Raw genomic sequence first — 22,262 nt, 5'->3', positions numbered from 1 at the left:
GGCTCAGGAGCATGAGTCCTAATATACCATTTTTTGTAGCTCAGTTATAAAGATCATCACATTTTCACCTCGCTGACTCTTCAGCGTCCCTGGCCTCATCAGGACTCGGTGGGAGATCCTTCTGTGAGAATCCTTGGGAAGTGCTCCGAAATTAGTTCTCTTAATTAGAACCTCGTCTAATGGAGCAGTGACTTTATTAGCTGCAGACTAATGTGGGTGAATGAAAGTTTCCTGCAGGGCTGGAAAGAGCAAGGGCTCCAGCATGTCCAACACCATTCAGCTGATGAGATATAAATGACCGTGCATTGGAACGGGAACTCAGAGATCATTTTCTTATCATTTATAAAAGGAATTTATGTGCCACATCCATTCCTGGAACAGTGTGGGAAAAGTCATAACAGCCACTGGACCAGGAAGAGATCCTGCTTCTGGCAGAATGGTTTCACAGCAGTAATCTAAGAGAGTCCAAGTACCACTCAGGGTGGCTCAGTGGGCAATTACACGACCTGATGTGATACAGTGCAGTTACCAGATGAGCTCCACACCAGGAGCCTTGTCAGGTCCTGAGTTAGCTGGCCTCGGCTGGAGCAGCACTTGGGTGCAATGGTTGGCCTAAGTTTGGTTGGATTTTGGGGTTGGGGGTGGGATTCTGTCAATCAGTCCAAGATACCTGTCCCATTCAATGGAAGCAGCATCAGTCAGGTAAGGGTAAGGCTGCAATCACATAGTCCACAAGCATTCACTATCCAAGCAACTGTCACTGATCCAGGTACAAGAGGGCTGAGAGTGACAGTAGAAACTGCAATAGTCAATACCTTGAGAAGAGGAGGGGGAAGAAAATAAGGAACAGTTTGTATGTATCCATAACATAAAAACAGAAGTCTCGAATTCAAATTGTTACAAGGTCTAATTTTTCAAAAGAAGGATCATGTGTAGGACTGACACTGCTTTGTGAGAAGTAATGGAACATGACTGGGGGTGAGGAAAGACCTTAACATGGTGATCAAACTTCTCCCAATCCACCCCCACAGCATTTTCATTCCCCCCGCCTCCCAAACCACTATCTATTCTAGCTGCCGATTCTACAGTAAAACAAGGCTTTCCTATAGTCTTCTACCGGCTACGTGCACTGAAAATCCAGGCTTAACTGAATCCTGTACCATTGTTGGCAACTCCTCCTTACACAGTAGCTGCCCTGCCATGCCATACGGTATCTGATGATAGGTCGTTGACCTGAAACATTAACTGTTTCTCCCTCCACAGATTCTGCCTGACCTGCTGAGTGTTTCCAGCATTTTCTGTTTTTATTGCAAAAACAGTGCAGTCAAGCTAAATTTTTGCAAATCTTGGATTAGGCATCAAGCGGAGTATGGTGTACAATTCTGGGCACCACACTTTAGGAAGAATCATTATGACACAGAAGGAGGCTCATCGAATCATGTAGAGAACTTCTCCATAGAACAATTCAGTTAGTCCCAATCCCCCGCACTATTGCCGTAGCCCTGCAAGTTTATTTATTTCCCTCAAGTGCCTATCTAATTTCCTTTTGAAATCATTGATCATCTCCATTTCCACCACCCTCACAGACAGAGAGTTCCGATCATTACCACTCACTGCATTAAAACGTTATTCTTCACATTCCCCCTGCATCTCTTGGCCAAAATATTAAATCTGTGTCCACAAGTCCTTATACCATCAGCTAATAGGAACAGCTTTCCTTTGTCTACCTTACCTAAACCTGTCATAATCTTGTAGACCTTTATCAAATCTCCCCTCAACCCCCTTTGCTCCAAGGAGAACAACCTCAGCTTCTCCAACCTAACCTTGTAATTAAAATCCCTTACCCTGGAACCATTCTAGTAAATCTCCTCTGCAGACTCTCAAATACCCCTCCTAAAGAAGTGGATGCAATTCTCTAGTTGTGAGCTAATCAGAGCTTTATAAAGGTTCAGCATAGCTTCGCTGCTTTTTGTACTCAATGCCTCTATTTATGAAGCCCAATATCCCAATGCTTTGTTAACTAGTTTCTTGATATGTCCTGCCACCTTCAAAGTTCTATACATTTGAACTCCCAAGTCCCTGCACACTCTTTAGAACTTTGCCATTAAGTCATTATTGCTACGCCATATCCCTTCTGCCTAAATGCGTCACCTCGTATTTCTCTGCATGAAATTCCATCTGCTACTTGTCCGTCCATTCTGCTAGCCTATATAAGTCCTGCTGTAGTGTCATGGTATCATTGTCACTGCCACTCCTCCAAAACAAAAACAGAATTACCTGGAAAAACTCAGGTCTGGCAGCATCGGTGGAGAAGAAGAGTTGACGTTCCGAGTCCCCATGACCCTTCCACAGAACTCCTCCAAGTTTGGTATGATTAACAAATTCTGAAATTTTTTCTGTATTCCAAAATCCAAGCTATATATATATATATATATATATATATAAAAAAGTGGTCCTAGCACTGATCCTTGGGAACACCACTGTCTAATATCCTCCAATCTGAAAAAAACATTCCCCATGACTCGTTGTTTTCTGTCCTTAAGGCAGCTCACCAGCACCTTCACAAGCACAATTTGGGATGGGCAATAAATCCTGGCCTAGCCAGTGACGCCCACATCTTATAAACAAATAAAAAATCCTTTCATCAATATTGTATGTTAATTCATCAAAAAATTCTATTAGATTAGTCAAGGATGATTTGCTTTTTACAAATCTGTGCTGTCTCACCTTAACTCAAGCCTACTGATTTTTTTCTCCGATTATTGTTTCCAAAACCTTAGAATCATAAATCATAGAATGGTTACAACAGAGGGGAGGCCATTCAGCCTGTCGTGTCCATGCCGGCTCTCTGCAAGAGCAACTCACCTGGTTCCTTTTCCCCATAGCCCTGCAAATTTTCTTCACTTGAGATAATTATCCAATTTTCTTTTGAAGACCTTACTCACCAATGATGTTAAACTGACCAGCCTGTACTTACTAGGAACGTTCTTACAACCTTTCTTGAATAAGGGTGTCACATTTGCCACTTTCCAATCCTCTGGTACCTCCCCTACTGAGAAGATTAATACAAACCCTTCTACTTGCACTTTCCACAGCAACCTGGGACAATTCAGACCAGGGAACATTTAAAAAATGTATTCTTTCAAAGGATGCAGCATTCACAAGAGCTACATTTGTTGCCCATCCTTAATTGCCCTTGAACTGAGTGACTTTCAGGGGACAATTAAGAGTCAACCATACTGCTGTGGGTCTGGAGGCACACATAGGCCAGACCAGGTAAGGACAGCAGATTTCTTCCCTAAAAGGGTATTGGTGACCCAGATGGGTTTTTATGACAATTGTTGATAGTTTCATGATTTGGGGAAAAAGCTGGAGCATGCATGGGACTAAATTGCTTAGCTCTTTCAAAGAATCAGCACAGGCAGGATGGGCTAAATGGTCGCCTTCTGTGCTGTAAGATTCTAGGCCTGAACACTCAGGGTGTGTGAATTTATCACTATGAACTTATGTCCAGCCCGCCAACGGACCTCAATTTAGTAAAGACTGGGGAAAAGCTGTGACACACAAAGGGTGAATCACAGAAATGCCACTTTGTCAGAAGTAAATATGAGGAAGTTCTGAGTTACTTGGGTGCCATGAAACAATGGCTGACATTGATAATCCCATCCAACAAGTTCCCAAGTGCACCTGTCTCACATGGGTAGAGAATGAAAAGCAATTCCACTCGAAAGTATATTCTTCCCAATCAGGAGTAAAAGCTGACAGCAACCATGTCCATGCAGTGATTGGCTAAAATGTCACCCATGAGGTTCTGGGAACATGTTGCCCAGAAATGGTCAGCATGAACAAAAACAAAAATACCTGGAAAAACTCAGCAGGTCTGACAGCATCTGTGGAGAGGGACACAGTTAACGTTTCGAGTCCGTATACTCGAATTCCACAGGTTCTCTACCCTCAGAGAAGAAATTCCTCCTCATCTCTGTTTTAAATGCATGCCCCCTTACTCAGATTACGCCCTCTGGTCCTAGACTCTCCCACAAGGGGAAACAACCTCTCAGCATCTATCCTGTCAAGCGCCCTAAGGATCTTCTTTGTTTCAATAAGGTCACCTCCCATTCTTCTAAACTCCAGTGAGTACAGGCCCAACCTGCTCAATCTTTCCTCATAAGAGAATCCCTCCATACCGGGGATCAACCTAGTGAACCTTCTTGGACTGCCTCCAATGCCAGTATATCTTTCCTTAGATGAGGGGACCAAAACTGTTCGCAATGTTCTTGTTGTGTTCTTGTATGGTTTGAGCAAGACTTCCCTATTTTTATACTCCATTCCCTTCTCAATAAAGGCCAACATTCCATTTGCCTTCCCTATTAGCTGCTGAATTTGTGTGCTAGCTTTTTAGGATTCATGCACAAGGACTCCCAAATCCCTCTGTGCTGAAGCCTTCTGCAGTATTTCTCCATTTAAATAATATTCAGCTCTTCTATTCTTCCTGCCAAAGTGCATAACCTCACGTTTTCCCACACTCACTTCTCAAGGACAGCCATCAAGGTAATCACAGACAGGGTGTTGCAGTCAGCAGGCTGGCTCCACCTCTGCTGTGGATGTCGGGGGAGCACCAAGACGTAGCAGCAGGATTAGGAAGGTGACCTGTGAGGGATCTCACAAACATCCACTTAAGTGTGTATCCAGGGAGGTCATGGATGCCAACTTCGTGAAGGCACAGAACTTTGTGCATTTTGCCTGGGATCAGGAAAGCCAAGGAGCAAGAGCACTGGGATTTGCGCAGATCTCTGGTTTTCCACAGTTGCAGGGTACCATTGATTGCACTCACGTGTCACTTAGATCTCCATGCCAACAATCAGTCAACTACGTCAGTCGCAAGGGCTTCCACTTGCTAAATGTTCAGCTGGTATGCGACTACCACAAATGCAACCTACAGGTCTGCACATGATTCCCGGGGAGCATACAGGACTCCTACATCTTTAGCAGCTCTCAGACGCCTGACATTGTCCAGGATCCAGAGAGGCTGCGGGGTTAGCTCCTCGGAGACAAGGGCTGCCCACAGTGGACGTGGCTGATGGCGCCCATTCAGGGGCCTCGGACTGCTGCAGAGCAACGATATAATGACACTCATGCCTCGACCCGGAGTTTGGCGGAACAAGCGATAAGCAATTTGAAAATGAGGTTCTGGTGCCTCAACAGGTCCAGTGGAGCACTGCAATACAGTCCACAGAGGGTGTCGCACATCGTTGCTTGCTGCATACTTCACAACTTGCCGCTGCAACCTGGTACGACCTGGCTTAGGAGCAGATGGGAGAGCTGCACGTATTCTCTGATGAGGAAGTTGAAGGGGATGACAATGATGAGGTCCTCGAAGGCGAGGATGCTGGCGAGGAGGCTGTTGCACTGACCAGACGAGGCAAGTGCACTCTGGAAGTCCTCATAGCCACAAGATTCATGGAGGATGGTGATGAGATGAGATGCAGTGAGGACAGTCCTGACATCCTCACCTTGCATCTGTGTATGTCTGACTCCTGTGTGGCTGATGGCAGTGCACATACCCTCAGTGTTCAGGCTCATGTCATGAAGATACAACGGAGGCACTAATAGTTGTTAGTTTCCAGGAGGATGATGATGTCATGCAGTGAGGACACTATAAAGATTGCTTCTGTGAATGTCTGACTCCTGTATGGCTGAGCGAAGCTTGCTTGCGCTACGATCAGGGTCATATCATGAAGACGCAGCTGTGAAACTTTAAAAGCACCTGATCCTTTGTCCGCCTTCAGCACCTGACCCCTTCAGGAGCACAGTGTCACTGGTCGCAGGTGCTGGAGTGATGGGGGTCCAGACCCACCTTAAGAAGCGCTGGCAGCACACAGAGAGAATGACTGAACTCCGTGATGCCTGCCCACTACATGCTGGCAGCAAAAACAAACACCATTGAGGTGCAGGCATCACTGGTGTGTCCAGTGAGCGCGAACCCAGGCCATCACTTTGGTCTGAAGCTTACACGCTGCACAGGGAAGAGGCCCTGGACTGAGACACCTTACTTTATCTTGTGCAGGAACAAAGGTTTCACATCTGAGTGACACGAACAATGTTCATCATAACAAGGAGCCATTGGCGAGACACTCTTGGGAGTTTATTTACAATAGTAAACATTAAGTACAAGTGACTAACACCCGTGTCCAGGCTGCGCAATTACATCTTCTTAACTTTCCCAACCCTGCCGCTACATCTGAGTGCTCCCCCGACATCCACAGCAGAGGTGGAGGCAGCCTGCTGACTGCAACACCCTGTCTGTGATGACCTTGATGGGCATCCTCTGGAGGACCCCGGCCTGCTTTTGGGGTCCTGCTGTGTGGCAGTAGCACCCTTCTTCCCCTAGAAAGAGCCACTGGCGTAAAAATTGAGCGCTGCAATCACTTTCACGGCCACTGGAAGTGGATGCTCTCCATGTCCCCGTGGCACCAAATCCTGCACCAGGTGGCGTATGTGACCCACCAGTTTCCTAGACATGCACTGTCTTTGGCGACACTGGTTCTCAGTCATCTGCAGGAATGACAGGCGCTATCTAAAGACCCTGGGTCTAGCGAGGCACCGACAAGCGACGGCTCGCTGTGGATCTTCTGCAGGCTCTGTCGCCCTTTCATCTTGAGGGAGGGATTCCTCCCTTTGCCGAGCCAAGCACCTCCCCTGCTCTCATCTTCTTCTCTGGTCTCTGTAAACCATGAGGCATACCTCTAAATCACGATCCTGATCTCTTCCTGCAGAATCAAACAGTGCTGGAGTATTTCCGTGTATGGGTGTACTAAGAACCTCTCTTGATTAAGTCTGAAGTCCCTTCATGTATGCAGGTGACTGCTGGCCACTACTTAGATGGCCATGGTGTAGTGCACTCATTGGCTGTCTGAAAGCCCACCCATCTACACCCCACTCCACTTGACCAATTGGCAGTAGCTTCAGCTCAGGCATTCTCCTTACACTCACTGCAAAGCTGCGCTGTTAGCTTGAACCATGATGGATACTGATCCTCATCTTAATAAAGACATTGCAAGGGGCTGAGAGCACCTCCACCAGTGACTGCGTCATGGCACCCTTCGCAAGGGCATTGTTCAACTTTCCCAGTCAGCCAATTGCTTTGCTCCCCTAAAACACACATTCATTTGCAGTCTGTGCCTGAGGGGTGAAAAGTTCTGGAGCATTTGGTGGCACCGTCCATGCTTTTTGTGTTGCTCGAGTGGGCAGAAAAGCTTCAGAGATCTGACTCCAAGCAAGTCAACGGAGCTGCAGCTGAACAGTCTCAGCTGCAGAAGGATGTTCACTTCATCCCCTCCCCCTGCCACTCCGACACGTGCTTGAGCATTTCATTCAGTCTGTGTTGCCTTGCCCCCCACTCCCCAGCACGTGCATGAGGATTTCCTTCAGTCTGTGCTGCTTTGTCCCCCAGTCCCCCAGCACGTGCATGAGGATTTCCTTCAGTCTGTGCTGCCTTGTCCCCCAGTCCCCCAGCACGTGCATGAGGATTTCCTTCAGTCTGTGCTGCCTTGTCCCCCAGCACGTGCATGAGGATTTCCTTCAGTCTGTGCTGCCTTGTCCCCCAGCACGTGCATGAGGATTTCCTTCAGTCTGTGCTGCCTTGTCCCCCAGTCCCCCAGCACGTGCATGAGGATTTCCTTCAGTCTGTGCTGCTCCCAGTCCCCCAGCACGTGCATGAGGATTTCCTTCAGTCTGTGCTGCCTTGTCCCCCAGTCCCCCAGCACGTGCATGAGGATTTCCTTCAGTCTGTGCTGCTCCCAGTCCCCCAGCACGTGCATGAGGATTTCCTTCAGTCTGTGCTGCCTTGTCCCCCAGTCCCCCAGCACGTGCATGAGGATTTCCTTCAGTCTGTGCTGCCTTGTCCCCCAGCATGTGCATGAGGATTTCCTTCAGTCTGTGCTGCCTTGTCCCCCAGTCCCCCAGCACGTGCATGAGGATTTCCTTCAGTCTGTGCTGCCTTGTCCCCCAGACCCCCAGCACGCGCATGAGGATTTCCTTCAGTCTGTGCTGCCTTGTCCCCCAGTCCCCCAGCACGTGCATGAGGATTTCCTTCAGTCTGTGCTGCCTTGTCCCCCAGACCCCCAGCACGTGCATGAGGATTTCCTTCAGTCTGTGCTGCCTTGTCCCCCAGTCCCCCAGCACGTGCATGAGGATTTCCTTCAGTCTGTGCTGTCTTGTCCCCCAGCACGTGCATGAGGATTTCCTTCAGTCTGTGCTGCCTTGTCCCCTAGACCCCCAGCACGTGCATGAGGATTTCCTTCAGTATGTGCTGCCTTGCCCCAACATTACACAACCCGGCCGGACCCTCAATGGAGCCCTTGCCCTGGCACCACACTGAAAGCCAGCCAGGAAAAAGTAGCTTGCTTGTGCCACTCCGTGAATGCGTGGTGCCTCATCCTTGATGCCCTATGGGCGATGCTTGTAAGCGCTGTGCAATGCTGTGTGCACTCAGCTCCGTGTTCCCCTCGAAGATCCGGCGAAAGGTACACGCCTTTGAAGATGGTCCTGAAGTCACGCCGACGCGGCTGGTAAATTTGGCGTGGGGGAAGATGCCAGTGAGCAGGGCTTATAATTAGATGCAAATGTATTAAAATGACGTTCCCGATGTGCGGCAGTGGGAAACGCAGCCTGCCATTGATGGGTGGAGCGGATGATCGCAAACCGTTTCACAGTGACGTTATTTGTGGGGAAATCTACAGAGAAGCAGTGGGGGGTGTACAAAAAGGAAATGGGGAGGGTACAGGCTCAACATGTTCCCTCTAGGATGATAGGAAGGAGTAACAAGCCCAGAGAACCATGGATGACCAGAGATATTCAGGATATGACGCGAAGGAAAAGAGAGGCTTTTAGCAGGTACAAGGGGAGCAAATCAGCGGAGGCATTAGTGGAGTACAGACAGTGCAGAGTGGAGCTTAAGAAAGCAATTAGGAGAGCAAAGAGGGGATATGAGAAAGCTCTGGCTGGTAAAAGTAGGGAAAATCCCAAGATATTCTATAAGTATATCAATGGGAAGTGGATAACCAGGGAAAGAGTAGGGCCCATTAGGGACCAAGGGGACAATCTATGAGTGGAGCCAGAGGACATCGGTAGAGTGTTGAATGAATACTTCACATCCGTCTTCACCCAAGAGAATGAGGATGAAGGTATCGAACTCGGGGAGATAAACTGCGAGGTTCTTAAGCAAATTGATATAGAGAGTGACAATGTATTGGAGGTGTTGGCAGGCTTAAAAGTGGACAAATCTCCAGGTCCGGATGATTTGTGTCCCTGACTACTGAGGGAGGCAAGGGAGGAGATCGCAGGGGCTCTGACCCAAATTTTTAATTCCTCTCTGGCCACAGGGGTGGTTCCAGAAGACTGGAGAACAGCTAATGTGCTTCTGCTATTTAAGAAGGGTTGTAGAGATAAGCCAAGGAACTACAGGCCGGTGAGTCTCATGTCAGTAGTAGAGAAACTATTGGAGAACGTTCTGAAGGAGAGTATCTATCTCCACTCGGAGAGGCAAGGTTTGATCAGGGATAGTCAGCATGGCTTTATCAGAGGGAGGTCATGCCTAACAAATTTGATTGAATTTTTTGAGGAGGTGACCAGGTGTGTAGATGAGGGTAGTGCAGCTGATGTAGTTTATATGGATTTCAGCAAAGCCTTTGACAAGGTCCCACATGGGAGACCTATAAAGAAGGCAAACGTATATGGGATACAGGGTAATTTGAAAGGTGGATTCAAAATTGGCTCAGTTGTAGGAGGCAAAGAGTGATGACAGAAGGATGCTTTAGGGACTGGAAGCCAGTGTCCAGTGGCGTACCACAGGGATCTGTGCTCGGTCCCCTATTATTTGTCATTTATATAAACGACATAGTGGGGAGTAGGATTAGTAAGTTTGCAGATGACACAAAGATAGGCCAGGTGGTTAACAGTGAGGTTGAGTGTCTTGGGCTACAGGAAGATATAGACAGGATGGTCAAATGGGCAGATAAGTGGCAGATGGAATTTAACCCTGAAAAGTGTGAGGTGATACACCCGGAAGGAGTAATTTGACAAAGAAGTATTCAATGAACGGCATGGCACTAGGAAGTTCTGAGGAACAAAGGGACCTTGGCTTGTGTGTCCATAGATCTCTGGAGGCTGAGGGGCATGTTAGTGGGGTGGTGAAAAAGGCATATGGGACACTTGCCATTATCAATCGAGGCATAAATTATAAAAGTAGAGAAGTCATGTTGGAGTTGTATAGAACCTTGGTGAGGCCACAGCTGGAGTAGTGTGTGCAGTTCTGGTCACCACATTATAGGAAGGATGTGATTGCACTGGAAGGGGTGCAGAGGAGATTCACCAGGATGTTGCCCGGGATGAAACATTTAAGTTATGAAGAGAGGTTGGATAGACTTGGGTTGTTTTTGTTGGAGCAGAGAAGACTGAGGGGCGACCTGAGGGGCATGGACAGTGTGGATAGGGAGCAGCTGTTCCCCTTCATTGAAGGGTCAGTCACGAGGGGACATAAGTTCAAGGTGAGGGGCAGGAGGTTTAGGGGGGATGTGAGGAAAAACTTTTTTACCCAGAGGGTGGTGACAGTCTGGAATGCGCTGCCTGGGAGGGTGGTGGAGGCGGGTTGCCTCACATCCTTTAAAAAGTACCTGGATGAGCACTTGGCACGTCATAACATTCAAGGCTGTGGGCCAAGTGCTGGTAAATGGGATTAGGTAAGTAGGTCAGGTGTTTCTCATGTATCGGTGCAGACTCGATGGGCCAAAGGGCCTCTTCTGCACTGTTATTCTCTGATTCTGTGGCGTAAAACCGATTTTTGGCCGTCCCACCATATTGTCCCTCCCTGCTCACCGTGATCCCCGAAGCCAACGGGACTGTAAAATTCCAGCCAAAGTATTGGCAACTGCCCAATTCCAGGGTTGTGCAGAGTCAGTACTGTGCTTAACATGGAACCGAAATGAGCCTGTCAGACAAGAGTTTGCCATGTCAGTTGCAATATAGAGTCACAGAGTTATACAGCACAGAAACAGGTCCTTTGGCCAATCGTGTCCGTACCAGCCATCAAGCACCAATCTGTTCTAATCCCATTTTGCGGCACTTGGTCCTTAGCCCTGTATGCTATGGCTCATTTCAAGTGCTCATCTAAATACTTCTTAATATATCAGCCACAATGTGTTAAAGTACGCGAGTAAATTGAGACATGACATGTGGAAAGTGTAACAAGTTTGGGTGGAACCGGTGACTTTGGACCTAATGTTCCCAAAGCTCTTCGCCACTGGGGGTTTGCCTCACCTCATGTCTCGGTCTGTTGTAAACTGATTCATAGAGATTGATTGCACTGATTAGTCAACAGCTTTATTACTGTTGTATCATGCCAGTACCAGGATGGTAGAAGGTAAACTTCATGGACCTTGATCTTTTCTCATCTACCAGTTCCTATGTTCCTACATTGCACTTGCCTGGGCATCCGCAAAAACAGAATTAAGAACATCAGAATCAGCTAACATAAACAAACATTATCTAAAGACCTCTCTGATGTCCTTCATTAAGATAAATCTTGCAGACAGAATCCTCTCATTTCTAGTCCTTGTCAAACCTCCTGAATATCCTGCTGTGAACTACTGTAATTTTAGAAGCAAAGGATTTCAGACTGCTTCAAACAAGCAATTTACAGATCAGTGGCAAATTACCACCACTGTGGCCAATAAGGATGACATTCGAGCTTCCTTGGAGTTTGTAGACACAATCTTCTGACTATGCAGACACATAATAGGGGTTGATGAAGGATGTGTTGGTTTAGAGAAGTGAGAAGATGAAATTACTGGAATTATGTTTTTAATGTGGGTTAATTAACCTCCAACAGGATTGCTGAGCAGCTGCTCCAGGTATTTTTACTGCTCTAATTTATTCCAGATGACATTTCGACAGACAGACTGTTAATACACAGCATGGGGCTTTTTCATTAGGAAAGACAGGAATTTGGTGCCAAACTGAATGCGAAACAAGAAAAAGCAATACTGAGAGGCATAATATATCCAGTACATAATCCATTTCTATAAAAACAGTTTAATCTTACCCAACAAAGGTTTAGTCTTATTGGAGTGCAGCTTCCTGGGCCTGGTCCATCTGGCCAGCCTGTTTGTATACAAGATGCAGCTGGACTGGCTCTTGACTGGCAGAGATTCATCATAGAGATCATGGTGACCCCAGGATGTTGATGGTGAGGAAATTCAACAACGGTAACGTCAGTGAACGTTAAGAGGAGGTGGTTAGATTCAATCTTGTTGGAAATGGTCTTTGCCTGGCCCTTGGCTGGTATTAATGTTACTTGCTACTTATAAGTCCAAGAATGACAGAAGCAGTGTTTAGTCATGATGCTCCAGCAGTATGGGGAATGCTTGATGGATCAGCTTGTCTTCTCCTATCAATTTTGTAAGGAAGACTTTATGGTAAATGATGGCAGCCTAATCAACTTTGGGGAGCCTCACAAGCAAGCCAAAAATCACAAAATTTGTTCACACATACTACCTAGGGTGGGACAATTAGGGACAGGAATACGACATTTTTTTTCCTCTCCCCTCTAACCCTTGGATTCCAAAACCAATTGTAATGCTAGGATTGCCAATCCTCCTGGATTGTCCTAAAGCGTCTAGAAATTTAAGATTAACTTCCCAGACACTGCTCCAAACAACCCAATAGAAAAATCAATGAGGGAATACAAAAGCTATTAGAATTGGAGGAATAAAAATGATCAAAGGATCATCCTCCGCCATTTCCGCCAACTCCAGCATGATGCCACTACCAAACACATCCCTTCACCCCCACTGTTGGCATTCCATAGGGATCGTTCCCTCCGGGACACCCTGGTCCACTTCTCCATCACCCCCTACTCCCCAACCCCCATCTATGGCACCACCCCATGCCCACGCAAAAGATGTAACACCTGCCCCTTCACTTCCTCTATCCTCACCGTCCAAGGGCCCAAACACTCCTTTCAAGTGAAGCAACATTTCACTTGCATTTCCCCCAACTTAGTCTACTGCATTCGTTGCTCCCAATGTGGTCTCCTCTACATTGGAGAGACCAAACGTAAACTGGGCAACCGCTTTGCAGAACACCTGCGGTCTGTCCGCAAGAATGACCCAAACCTCCCTGTCGCTTGCCATTTTAACACTCTACCCTGCTCTCTTGCCCACATGTCTGTCCTTGGCTTGCTGCATTGTTCCAGTGAAGCCCAACGCAAACTGGAGGAACAACACCTCATCTTCCGACTAGGCACTTTACAGCCTTCCGGACTGAATATTGAATTCAACAACTCTAGGTCTTGACTTCCCTCCTCCATCCCCAACCCCCCCCCTTCTGTTTCTTCCCCCTTCCTTTTGTTTTTTTCCAATAAATTATATAGATTTTTCTTTTTCCCTCCTATTTCCATTATTTTTAAATATTTTTAAATCTTTTATGCTCCCCCCACCTCCACTAGAGCTATACCTTGAGTGCCCTACCATCCATTCTTAATTAGCACATTCGTTTAGATAATATCACCAACTTCAACACCTATGTGTTCTTTTGTTCTGCCGTCTGTGACATCTTTTGATAATCTGCTTCTATCACTGCTTTTGCCTACAACCACACCACCCCCCTCCACTTCTCTCCCCCATTTCAACCCTTCCTGGGATTCACCTAGTTCTGTCGAAGGGTCATGAGGACTCAAAACGTCAACTCTTTTCTTCTCCGCCGATGCTGCCAGACGTGCTGAGTTTTTCCAGGTAATTCTGTTTTTGTGTTGAATAAAAATGCAGTTTGCCTGACGGTCAAGAATTATCCAACAGGTGATGAAAGGCAGGTAACCAACGGTGAGAGTGTAGGATCGTGGGGCACTGATGTGATTAAACCACCACTTGAATCCGTCAAACTAGAGTTGGCAAATCTGAGTATCCTAAAGCCCAAGGTTACTCATAGAAATCACAACCTCAGCATTAAAACATAGGACATCTAGAGTGAACCTTTTAACAAAGGTTTCTAGACTGCAGACACCTGCATTGCAAAGCCTCGCGTTATCACTGACCCTTATCCCTTTTAGGAACGTAGGAACAGAAGAAGGGCCAGTCAATCTCTCAAGCCCAAACCTTCATACAATTAGGTTATGGCTGATCTGTATCTTAACTAACTACACATGTTGGTTCCACAACCCTTAATACTCTTGCCCAACAAAAATCTATCAATCACGACTTTTAGGTTCTCAATTGACCCCCAAACAAATCAGCTCTTTTGGACTTTGTTCCTCAGAAATATAGCAAATTCCATTTAGTTTAGAACCTCATTCTGATGCACACACAAAGTCATCTATTCAGACTTAGTGTCCGACCCACACTTCCAGTTTGGTTACACATCCTGCGGTCCTCAAGTCTCTTTGAAATTAAACTAAAATTTACATTGGTTTCTTTACTTGCTGTTACTTGCCTCCAAACAATAGGGGGTGCTGCTGCTGCTGCTCCCCAATAGTCTGAATCCTTCTGACGTGTGTTCCTCCAGGAGAGAGGTTTACCTTGAAGGATTTGTTTTAACGTTTAAATTTTGCTACTTTTACTTGGCTTTTCCTGTTGTCTCCTTTCTCCTGCTGCCTTGTCTCCGATCACTAGGCCCTCTAATCCTGCCATCCCTGTGAGTAGTGTTGCCAATTCTAGTTGGATGTTATCCTGAAGGTTTTATCATACGACTGCCAGCCTCCAACTAACTTGTCCAGTTAGCCATTCCCCTGTTCCCACATCTCCCAAAGATTTACAACTAAAATGCAAGACCCATGAAGAGGTTTTAAAAACCATCCTTTTTTTAAAAAATCCTCCTACATATTTCTCCTGGGCTGCCTACCCTGGAGGTTAATCTGTAATTCCCAGATCCTCCAGGACAATCCTGGAACAAAGGCAGCTCCACTCGTGCCCACTAAATCTCAAACACAGGCTCGGGATCACCCACTCCCAGGATGCTATTTGAAGGAGGCAACCAGAGCCAGTGGAAGTCCGGTGTCGCTTCATTTGGGGAAGGAAGGCCCGCCACATTAAGACACTTAACTGGACAGCACCAGGATCAAGGACTCTGGGGGTGGATGTCCCGCCTGCTGAGAATTGTCAGCCAATAAGAGACTGAGGGGGGATCGCAGGGGCAAGGGGGTTTGCGGTGGCAAAAGGGAGGTCGGTGGGGGAGGGGTGGGGGGGGGGGCAACAGGTGGCAGCAGGGTAGGTGGGGCAGTGGGTGGGGGGGAAGGGGGGGGATTCACCGGCAATAGCGAGCGGTTGTCTCTCAGCAGATCACAGCCTCCCTCCCTGATGCCAGGTCCCTCAATCAGACACTGAGTGCCTTTGAATGTGGGACACCCTGTACCTCCCAGCGAGTCTGATGCCCATTACTGGATGAGTTGAATACCAGCAGCAGCGGAGGTCCTTAAATGGGCATTAATTTCCTAATTAAGGGCCTCAGTTTACAGCAGGACGGGAAGGCCATCCAGGGGTCTTAATCAGGTTGGGGGGGGGGGGGGGGGGGGGGGGGGTGGTGGGGGGAAGGTGGGTGGCGGGGTCGCCATCCACCACCCTCCCGATTAAATGCCCCCCCCACCAACACCAACTCGCCATGGTTGTGGGGGGTGTGGAAAGAAACGGCATTAAATTCCGCACTCAGTTACAATTCTGTACCAGGCTGCTCTCTCGTGCATCTGCAGATGCTTCATGATCATCATCCATTTCTGCAAGACTTTAATTCACAAAGCATTGACAAGTACTTATAATCTTTGCCAACATTTACAATCAGGAAAAAAAAATGAACTTTGGTAACTGAAGTGCCACCAAAATGGATGAAGATTAAACAAATGGTGGAGAACAGGAAGAAATAGCAACCTTCAGCTCACAGTATTTTCAAAACAAAGTACCCTAAACTAAAACTAGTGCTGCTATAACTGGTGAAAATTAGATAATGATGAAGGCCTTTGAAAGGCTTTTCCATTGACCAGTATCCCTGTGTATGAAATATATTGTAAAGAAGGACATTTCAACAGATCTGTTCTGATTCTATTCTGAAATCTCAGAATTTTGCTGTGCCTTACAGCTTTGGATAGTCAGCATGTGAATAAATGATTAGTTAGGCAGCTACACTTTGATCCAAGGGTGTGGCATTTTCAATGTTTGAAAAGAGATTGTGGGCATCTCATGGGATCTCAGGTGGATTATATAAACCAGCCGAAGAGGTCATTGTTAACCATGTGCGTTTAACTGAGCCCACAGAATTTGCAAGGGCATGGGTTCCAGATCTAAAAGAATTGATGTGCTTATGAAAATAGCTTTCCACCATGTATAGAAAATTTAGGAAAAAGTTGAAAGTACAACTGTGGGGTTTAGAATAATTGAATTTCACAGCACAGGAGGAGGCCATTCAGCCCATCACACCCTGCTGAAAGAGTTAATCAATTAGTTTCATGTTCCTGTTCTTTCCCCAAAACCTTTTAGAATTTATTTTTCAAATATTTATCCACTCCCCCCTTAAAACCCAATTTTGATTTTGCTTCCACAACTGTTTCTGAGCGTTCCAGATTCCAACAACCTTCTACATGGAAAAAAAAAATTATCCCATTACCTTCATTCATGCTTTCATGTAATGATAATCTTAAATTAATACTCTCTAGTTATCAGCTTACCACCAGTGAAAAGATTTTACCTGGTAAAAACCCACGTCATTTTGAATACTTAGCACAGCTGTCCAACGTTTCAAGATTTAAGAATCTGCCTCGAGTCTCTCTATACATCAACACATTTTAAAGAGTGCATCTAGGACAAAGCAGCCTGTTTGACTGGCACCCCATCCACAAACATTCACTCCCTCCACCGCCGACAAACAGTGACAGCAGTGTGTACCATCTACAAGGTATACTGCAGGAACTCACCAAGACTCCTTAGACAGCACATTCCAAACCCATGACCACTACCATCTAGAACAATGGCAGCAGATACATGGGAACACCACCACCTGGAAGTTCCCCTCCAAGTCACTCACCATCCTGACTTGGAAATATATCACAGTTCCTTCACTGTCACTGGGTCAAAATCCTGGAACTCCCTCCCTAACAGCACTGTGGGTGTACCTACACCACAGGGACTGCAGCGGTTCAAGAATGCAGTGCACCACCACCTTCTCAAGGGTAAATAGGGATGTGCAATAAATGGTGGCCTAGCCAGCGATGCCCACATCCCATAAAATTAATTTTTTTTTAAATTTAAGTAGATCCATCGTTGGTCTTCCTCCCAGAATAAGAACAATTTATTTCTCCACATCAAATTTAACCTGACCAGATTTTCACCATCGAGAGCGTGAAGCTTGAGCTAGGAAATTTGCAAACTCGGCAGACTTATCTCCTTTAAATGGGCCTCTGCCCACCATATTTTTGCTCCGGAGAAGCAGAGTTGAGATGGAGTCAGGCCTGTTGTTTCTGGAGGCAGTTCGAAGGTGGTCACCAAAGTGGGTGAGTGCTGCCTCAGGCCGATTAGAAAACCCGCCTCAGTTCTCTAGGCATTTGTTCCAGTTGTTTTAAAAGCTTTAGGCCTTCCAGCCCTCACCCTTCCTCACCCCCATGCCACCATCTGTGAGGCCATTTGCCATTTATGAACTGTTTCAACAGAAACAAATGGTCAGGCATCTGTTTCTCCAGATGGCCTTGTTATGAATGCTTGGCTGAGCTCCAGGAGTCACTAATAGATTAACTTAGCAGGGGGTTTCAGAGGTGGAAGTGCAGTGTTTGCTTTGATTATAATCTGATAAAAGACGTCAATCAATAAGTTATTCTTTCTTTGAACTCTTTCATTTAGTGTGTGTATGTTTACTTCAACAAAATTAGGAATGTGAAGTGAGGTAAAGCTTTTGCTAATTAATATTATAATGGCTGTATGATTGACACTTCTTTGGTTTGTAAAAGCAGCAGTTTTCTTTCAAAGTAACGTTCTGAATGGGTGATTTCTTAAATGCATTCAAGACTTCCAATTGTTATTATAAGGCTCATTAGTTCTATAGTGCACACTGGGTGAATGGGCATGGAGGATGCAATAGGAACATAGATAAGATCTTTTAAGTATACCTTTCAAAAGGTTCCTGAATTCAGATTATGGTTGACGACTCCTCTGAGAGGGCATAAACAATGGGTCCTCGAGCAGTTGGCCCAAAAGTTTTGGGAGCTGGGGGATTGGGAGTTGGAGGTGGAATAAGATGCCAACCCTGTTATGGAACAAGGCAGGTCAGGAGTGTAGGGGGTGGTTTGCTGCCCTTATTCTGCACTGGCAGAAATTTCCAGTGCCGGGAACCCTGGAATAGGGTCCCGCCTGCCATTGTTAAAGGCCTCCCGAGTCAGCCCGACTCTGCAAAAATCCAGCTTCTGCTAACTTGGATGTAAAAGGAATGAACTTGGATTTGCGCGGATGCTTTCATGACCACAGGATGTCCCAAAGCACTTAATAATTGATGAGTTAATGTTGAAGTGTAGTCACTGTTCTAATGTAGGAAACTCAACAGCACTTTCTGCATAACAACTTCCAACAAATAGCAATGATCAGATCGTTTATATTTTTTCAGTAATGTTGGATGAGGAATAAATATTGGTCAGAATACTGAATACTCTGCTGTTCTTCTTTGAATGGCAACATGGGATCTTTTATGCCAACCTGAGGTGAATTGGCTCACCTGAAAGATGATGTTTCCAACAGTGCAGCACTCCCTCAGTATTGCATGCAAATTTCAGTCTAGAATTACATGCTTTGGGTGTCCTTTTCTAATTACGTCTGCAATTTTTTCAATGTGCCCCCTATACCAAGTTTAGGTTATTTACATATATTTGGGATGAGCAATGGTCCCAGTGCTGACTTCTGGGGACACCACTGTTTGCACACTTCCAGTCCAAAAACAGCCATGAACAGATTCTAGTTGCTTTTCTTTAACTAACATTCTGTCCACGCTGCCTCTCGCTTCTATAGAGCATGTCTGAATTTTATTAACAATCCTCATATGCAGCACTTTATCAGAATGAACATAAGAACATAAGAAATAGGAGCAGCAGGCTACATGGCCATCACCATTCAGTACAATCATGGCTGACCTTGGGCCTCAACTCCGTTTTACTGTCTGCTCCCCTTAGCCCTTAATTCCCTGAGAAACCAAAAATCTGTCTACCTCAGCTTTAAATATATTCAACGATGATCCATCCACAACCCTCTGGGATAGAGAATTCCAACGATTCACCACTCTTTGACTGAAGTAATTTCTTCTCACCTCAGTCCTAAATGATCGGCCCCTTATCCTGAGACTGTGTCCCCGTGTTTTAGATTCCCCAACCAGCCAAGACATTGCTTAGCATCCACCCCATCAAGCCCCTTCAGAATCTTATTTGTTTCAATGAGGTCGCCTCTCATTCTAAACTCCCAATTTAATCAGTCTCTCATCAGAGGACAAACCCCTTGTCACAGGAACCAATTTAGTGAACCTTCATTGTACTGCCTCTTAAGGATCAATATTCACAGTAATTCCTTCAAAGAACTTTGTTAGACATGACTTGCCTTTTAAGAATCAGTGCTGACTTGTCCTTAATTATCCATGCCATTCTAACAGAGCAGTTATTTCATCCAGAAGCTTACCCATTATTGATGTCAGAATGACTGGTTTCTCATCTTTAACACAAACACTGCCTTGGCAGCTATTCAGTCCCATGACAAAACTTCCAGGAAAACTTGGCTCTCTGATTCTTTTGCTAGATTAGGAGAATCAGCTTCAGCAGCATAAATGCCAGCCTCCCAGAGCCCACCTCAGTATCAGTCTAACAATGGTTCTAACCATCTCCATGCAAGTGAGGTTGATGGAGGACAGTAGCCAAGTGTAACGTAAAGCAGATGTATGGTCGGATGGATGGGTGTTCTGCAGTTTAGCACAATTACTTTTGGTAGATTAAAGGAACTTTCCTCCAGAAGGTTAAATAATTGGGTGGAGTTCACAATAAAGTACAGGGTACAGGGGTACAGTTCTGTAGATGATTTAATGGATGGATGGAATCTGTGATTTGGTAGATTGCAAATAGCCTGTGGAAGGAGATAGATGGTGTTTATTTGGTAGAGTATACATGGGCTATGGAAGGACCCCACTGCAAGTATTGAAGAGGGTTTATAAAACATACACTATGCAGATTACCTCAGTGACAAACAGGGTCCGGGGATCAATGATATCCAGAAAATGTCGGAACCGTCCATAAAAAGTAGACTAAAAGAAAAAAACAAGTGTAAATCAGAAATATTTAAAATTGAAGAGATAACAGTACAACCCATAAATGTGGGAAATGTGAAATAAATGTACAAATAGGTCTGTCAGCATTTTTAAAAAGTCAGGTTAGTGTTGCTTTGAAATCTCACAAAGGACTAAAACTCAACGTAATTCAGTTAGCATTTCACAAACACGCAGTATTCAATTTGTATTTCAATAATGCTGAAAACATCCCAGGGCAAAGTAAAGTCAAGTAATAGTTCAAGAGATAACTGAAAGCATGGTGAGGAAGGCAGGAGTCTTTTAGAAGAGAGGAGACACACAACGAAACTCAGCCATTTGCAGAGTTCCAAAGAGTAGGGCTGTGATAGTTGAACACGACCCCATCAATGGTGGAATCAGTAGCAGCGGCGAGCACATGATCCAACAAGGCTAAAGGCAGAGGACAAGAACCCAGGCTGGAGGAATTTGCAGAGGTACAGTCAATGATGCCAGGATGGAATTTCAAATGAGGCTTAGCGTTGGTGGATAGTCGGCATGGATGCTGTAGCATTACACACAGGAGCTTACAGAATGGGACAGAGTAGAGTTTTGGAGGCAAAGGAGTCAGTGTATGGTGGACAATGGGCTTCTGAAAAGTCTTTAAGTGCCAAAGGTGTGGACTATGGTTCTAGTAGTGGTGGCACAGAGATGGAAATGGGTGATAATTGAATGGATAGAGTGTGGCATTTGAGTTTTTTTTTATTCATTCATGGGATGTGGGTGTCACTGGTTAGGCCAGCATTTATTGCCCATTCCTAATTGCCCACAAGAAGGTGGTGTTGAGCTGCCTTCTTGAACCACTGCAGTCCTTGTGGTATAGGTACACCCACAGTGCTGTTAGGAAAGGATTTTGACCCAGCAACAGTAAAGGAATGGCAATGTATTTCCAAGTCAGGGTAAGTGGCTGGGAGGGGAACTTCCAGGTAGTGGTGTTCCCATCAATCTGCTGCCCTTGTCTTTCTAGACAGTAGCGGGTCATGGGTTTGGAAGGTGCTGTCTAAGGAGTCTTTGCTGAGTTCCTGCAGTACATCTTGTAGATGGTACACACTGCTGCCTCTGTGCATCAGTGGTTGAGGGGGTGAATGTTTTTTTTTTCATGGGGTGCTAATCACAAAGGCTGCTTTGTCCTGGATGGTGTCGAGCTTCTCGAGTGTTGTTGGAGCTGCACTCATCCAGGCAAGGGGGAAGCATTTCATCACACTCCTGACTTGTGCTTTGTTGATGGTGGACAGGCTTTGGGGAGTCAGGAGGTGAGTTACTTGCTGCAGAATTCCTAGCCTCTAACCTGCTCTTGTAACCACAGTATTTATATGGCTAGTCCAGTTCAGTTTCTGGTCAATGGTCACCCACAGAATGTTAATAGTGGGGGATTCAGTGATGGTAAGGCCATTGGATGTCAAGGGACGATGGTTAGATTCTCTCATTGGAGATGGTCATTGCCTGGCAATAGTGTGGTGTGAATGTTACTTGCCACTTGTCAGCCCAAGCCTAGATTTTGTCCAGGTCTTGCCACATTTGGACATGGACTGCTTCAGTATCTGAGGAGTTTTGAATGGTGCTGAACATTGTGCAATAATCAGCGACCATCCCCACTTCTGACCTTATGATGGAAAGAAGGTCATTGATGAAGCAGCTATAAGTGGTTGGGCTGAGGACTTTTCAGGTTGAGCAGTTATAAGCAATATTTTCCACAATCTAGTTTTTTAATATATTCATTCACGGGATGTGGGCATCACTGGTTAGGCTAAAATTTACTGCCCATCCCCAAGTGCCCTTGAGAAGGTGGTGGTGAGTTGCCTTCTTGAGCCGCTGCAGTCCATGTGGTGTAGTACACCCACAGCATTGTTAGGGAGGGAGTTCCAGGATTTTGACACAGCAACAGTGAAGGGACGAGGTTATGGTTCCAAGACAAGGTGGTGAGCGAC

General features: G+C 45.9%; 1 protein-coding gene across 7 annotated transcripts in view; it reads right to left on the bottom strand.

Annotated features, from left to right (window-relative positions):
* Positions 1-22,262, bottom strand: part of LOC121283022 (sideroflexin-5-like) — a 301,687-nt gene that overhangs the window by 269,123 nt on the left and 10,302 nt on the right. For 6 of the 7 annotated variants that reach the window (XR_005944169.1, XR_005944171.1, XM_041196941.1 and 3 more), the window contains exon 2: positions 20,227-20,295. The exons of the other annotated variant lie outside the window; for it this stretch is intronic. Coding sequence is in view for 4 of the 6 variants with exons in the window: in XM_041196941.1 (XP_041052875.1) it covers positions 20,227-20,295 (69 nt within the window). In the remaining 2 variants the exon portion in view is untranslated. The remainder of the gene's footprint in view (positions 1-20,226; positions 20,296-22,262) is intronic. 7 annotated transcript variants of the gene reach the window in all.

This window comes from Carcharodon carcharias, chromosome 1 (genome assembly GCF_017639515.1).
Source record: "Carcharodon carcharias isolate sCarCar2 chromosome 1, sCarCar2.pri, whole genome shotgun sequence".
NCBI lineage: Eukaryota > Metazoa > Chordata > Chondrichthyes > Lamniformes > Lamnidae > Carcharodon > Carcharodon carcharias.
This window is presented reverse-complemented; position numbering and strand designations above follow the sequence as displayed.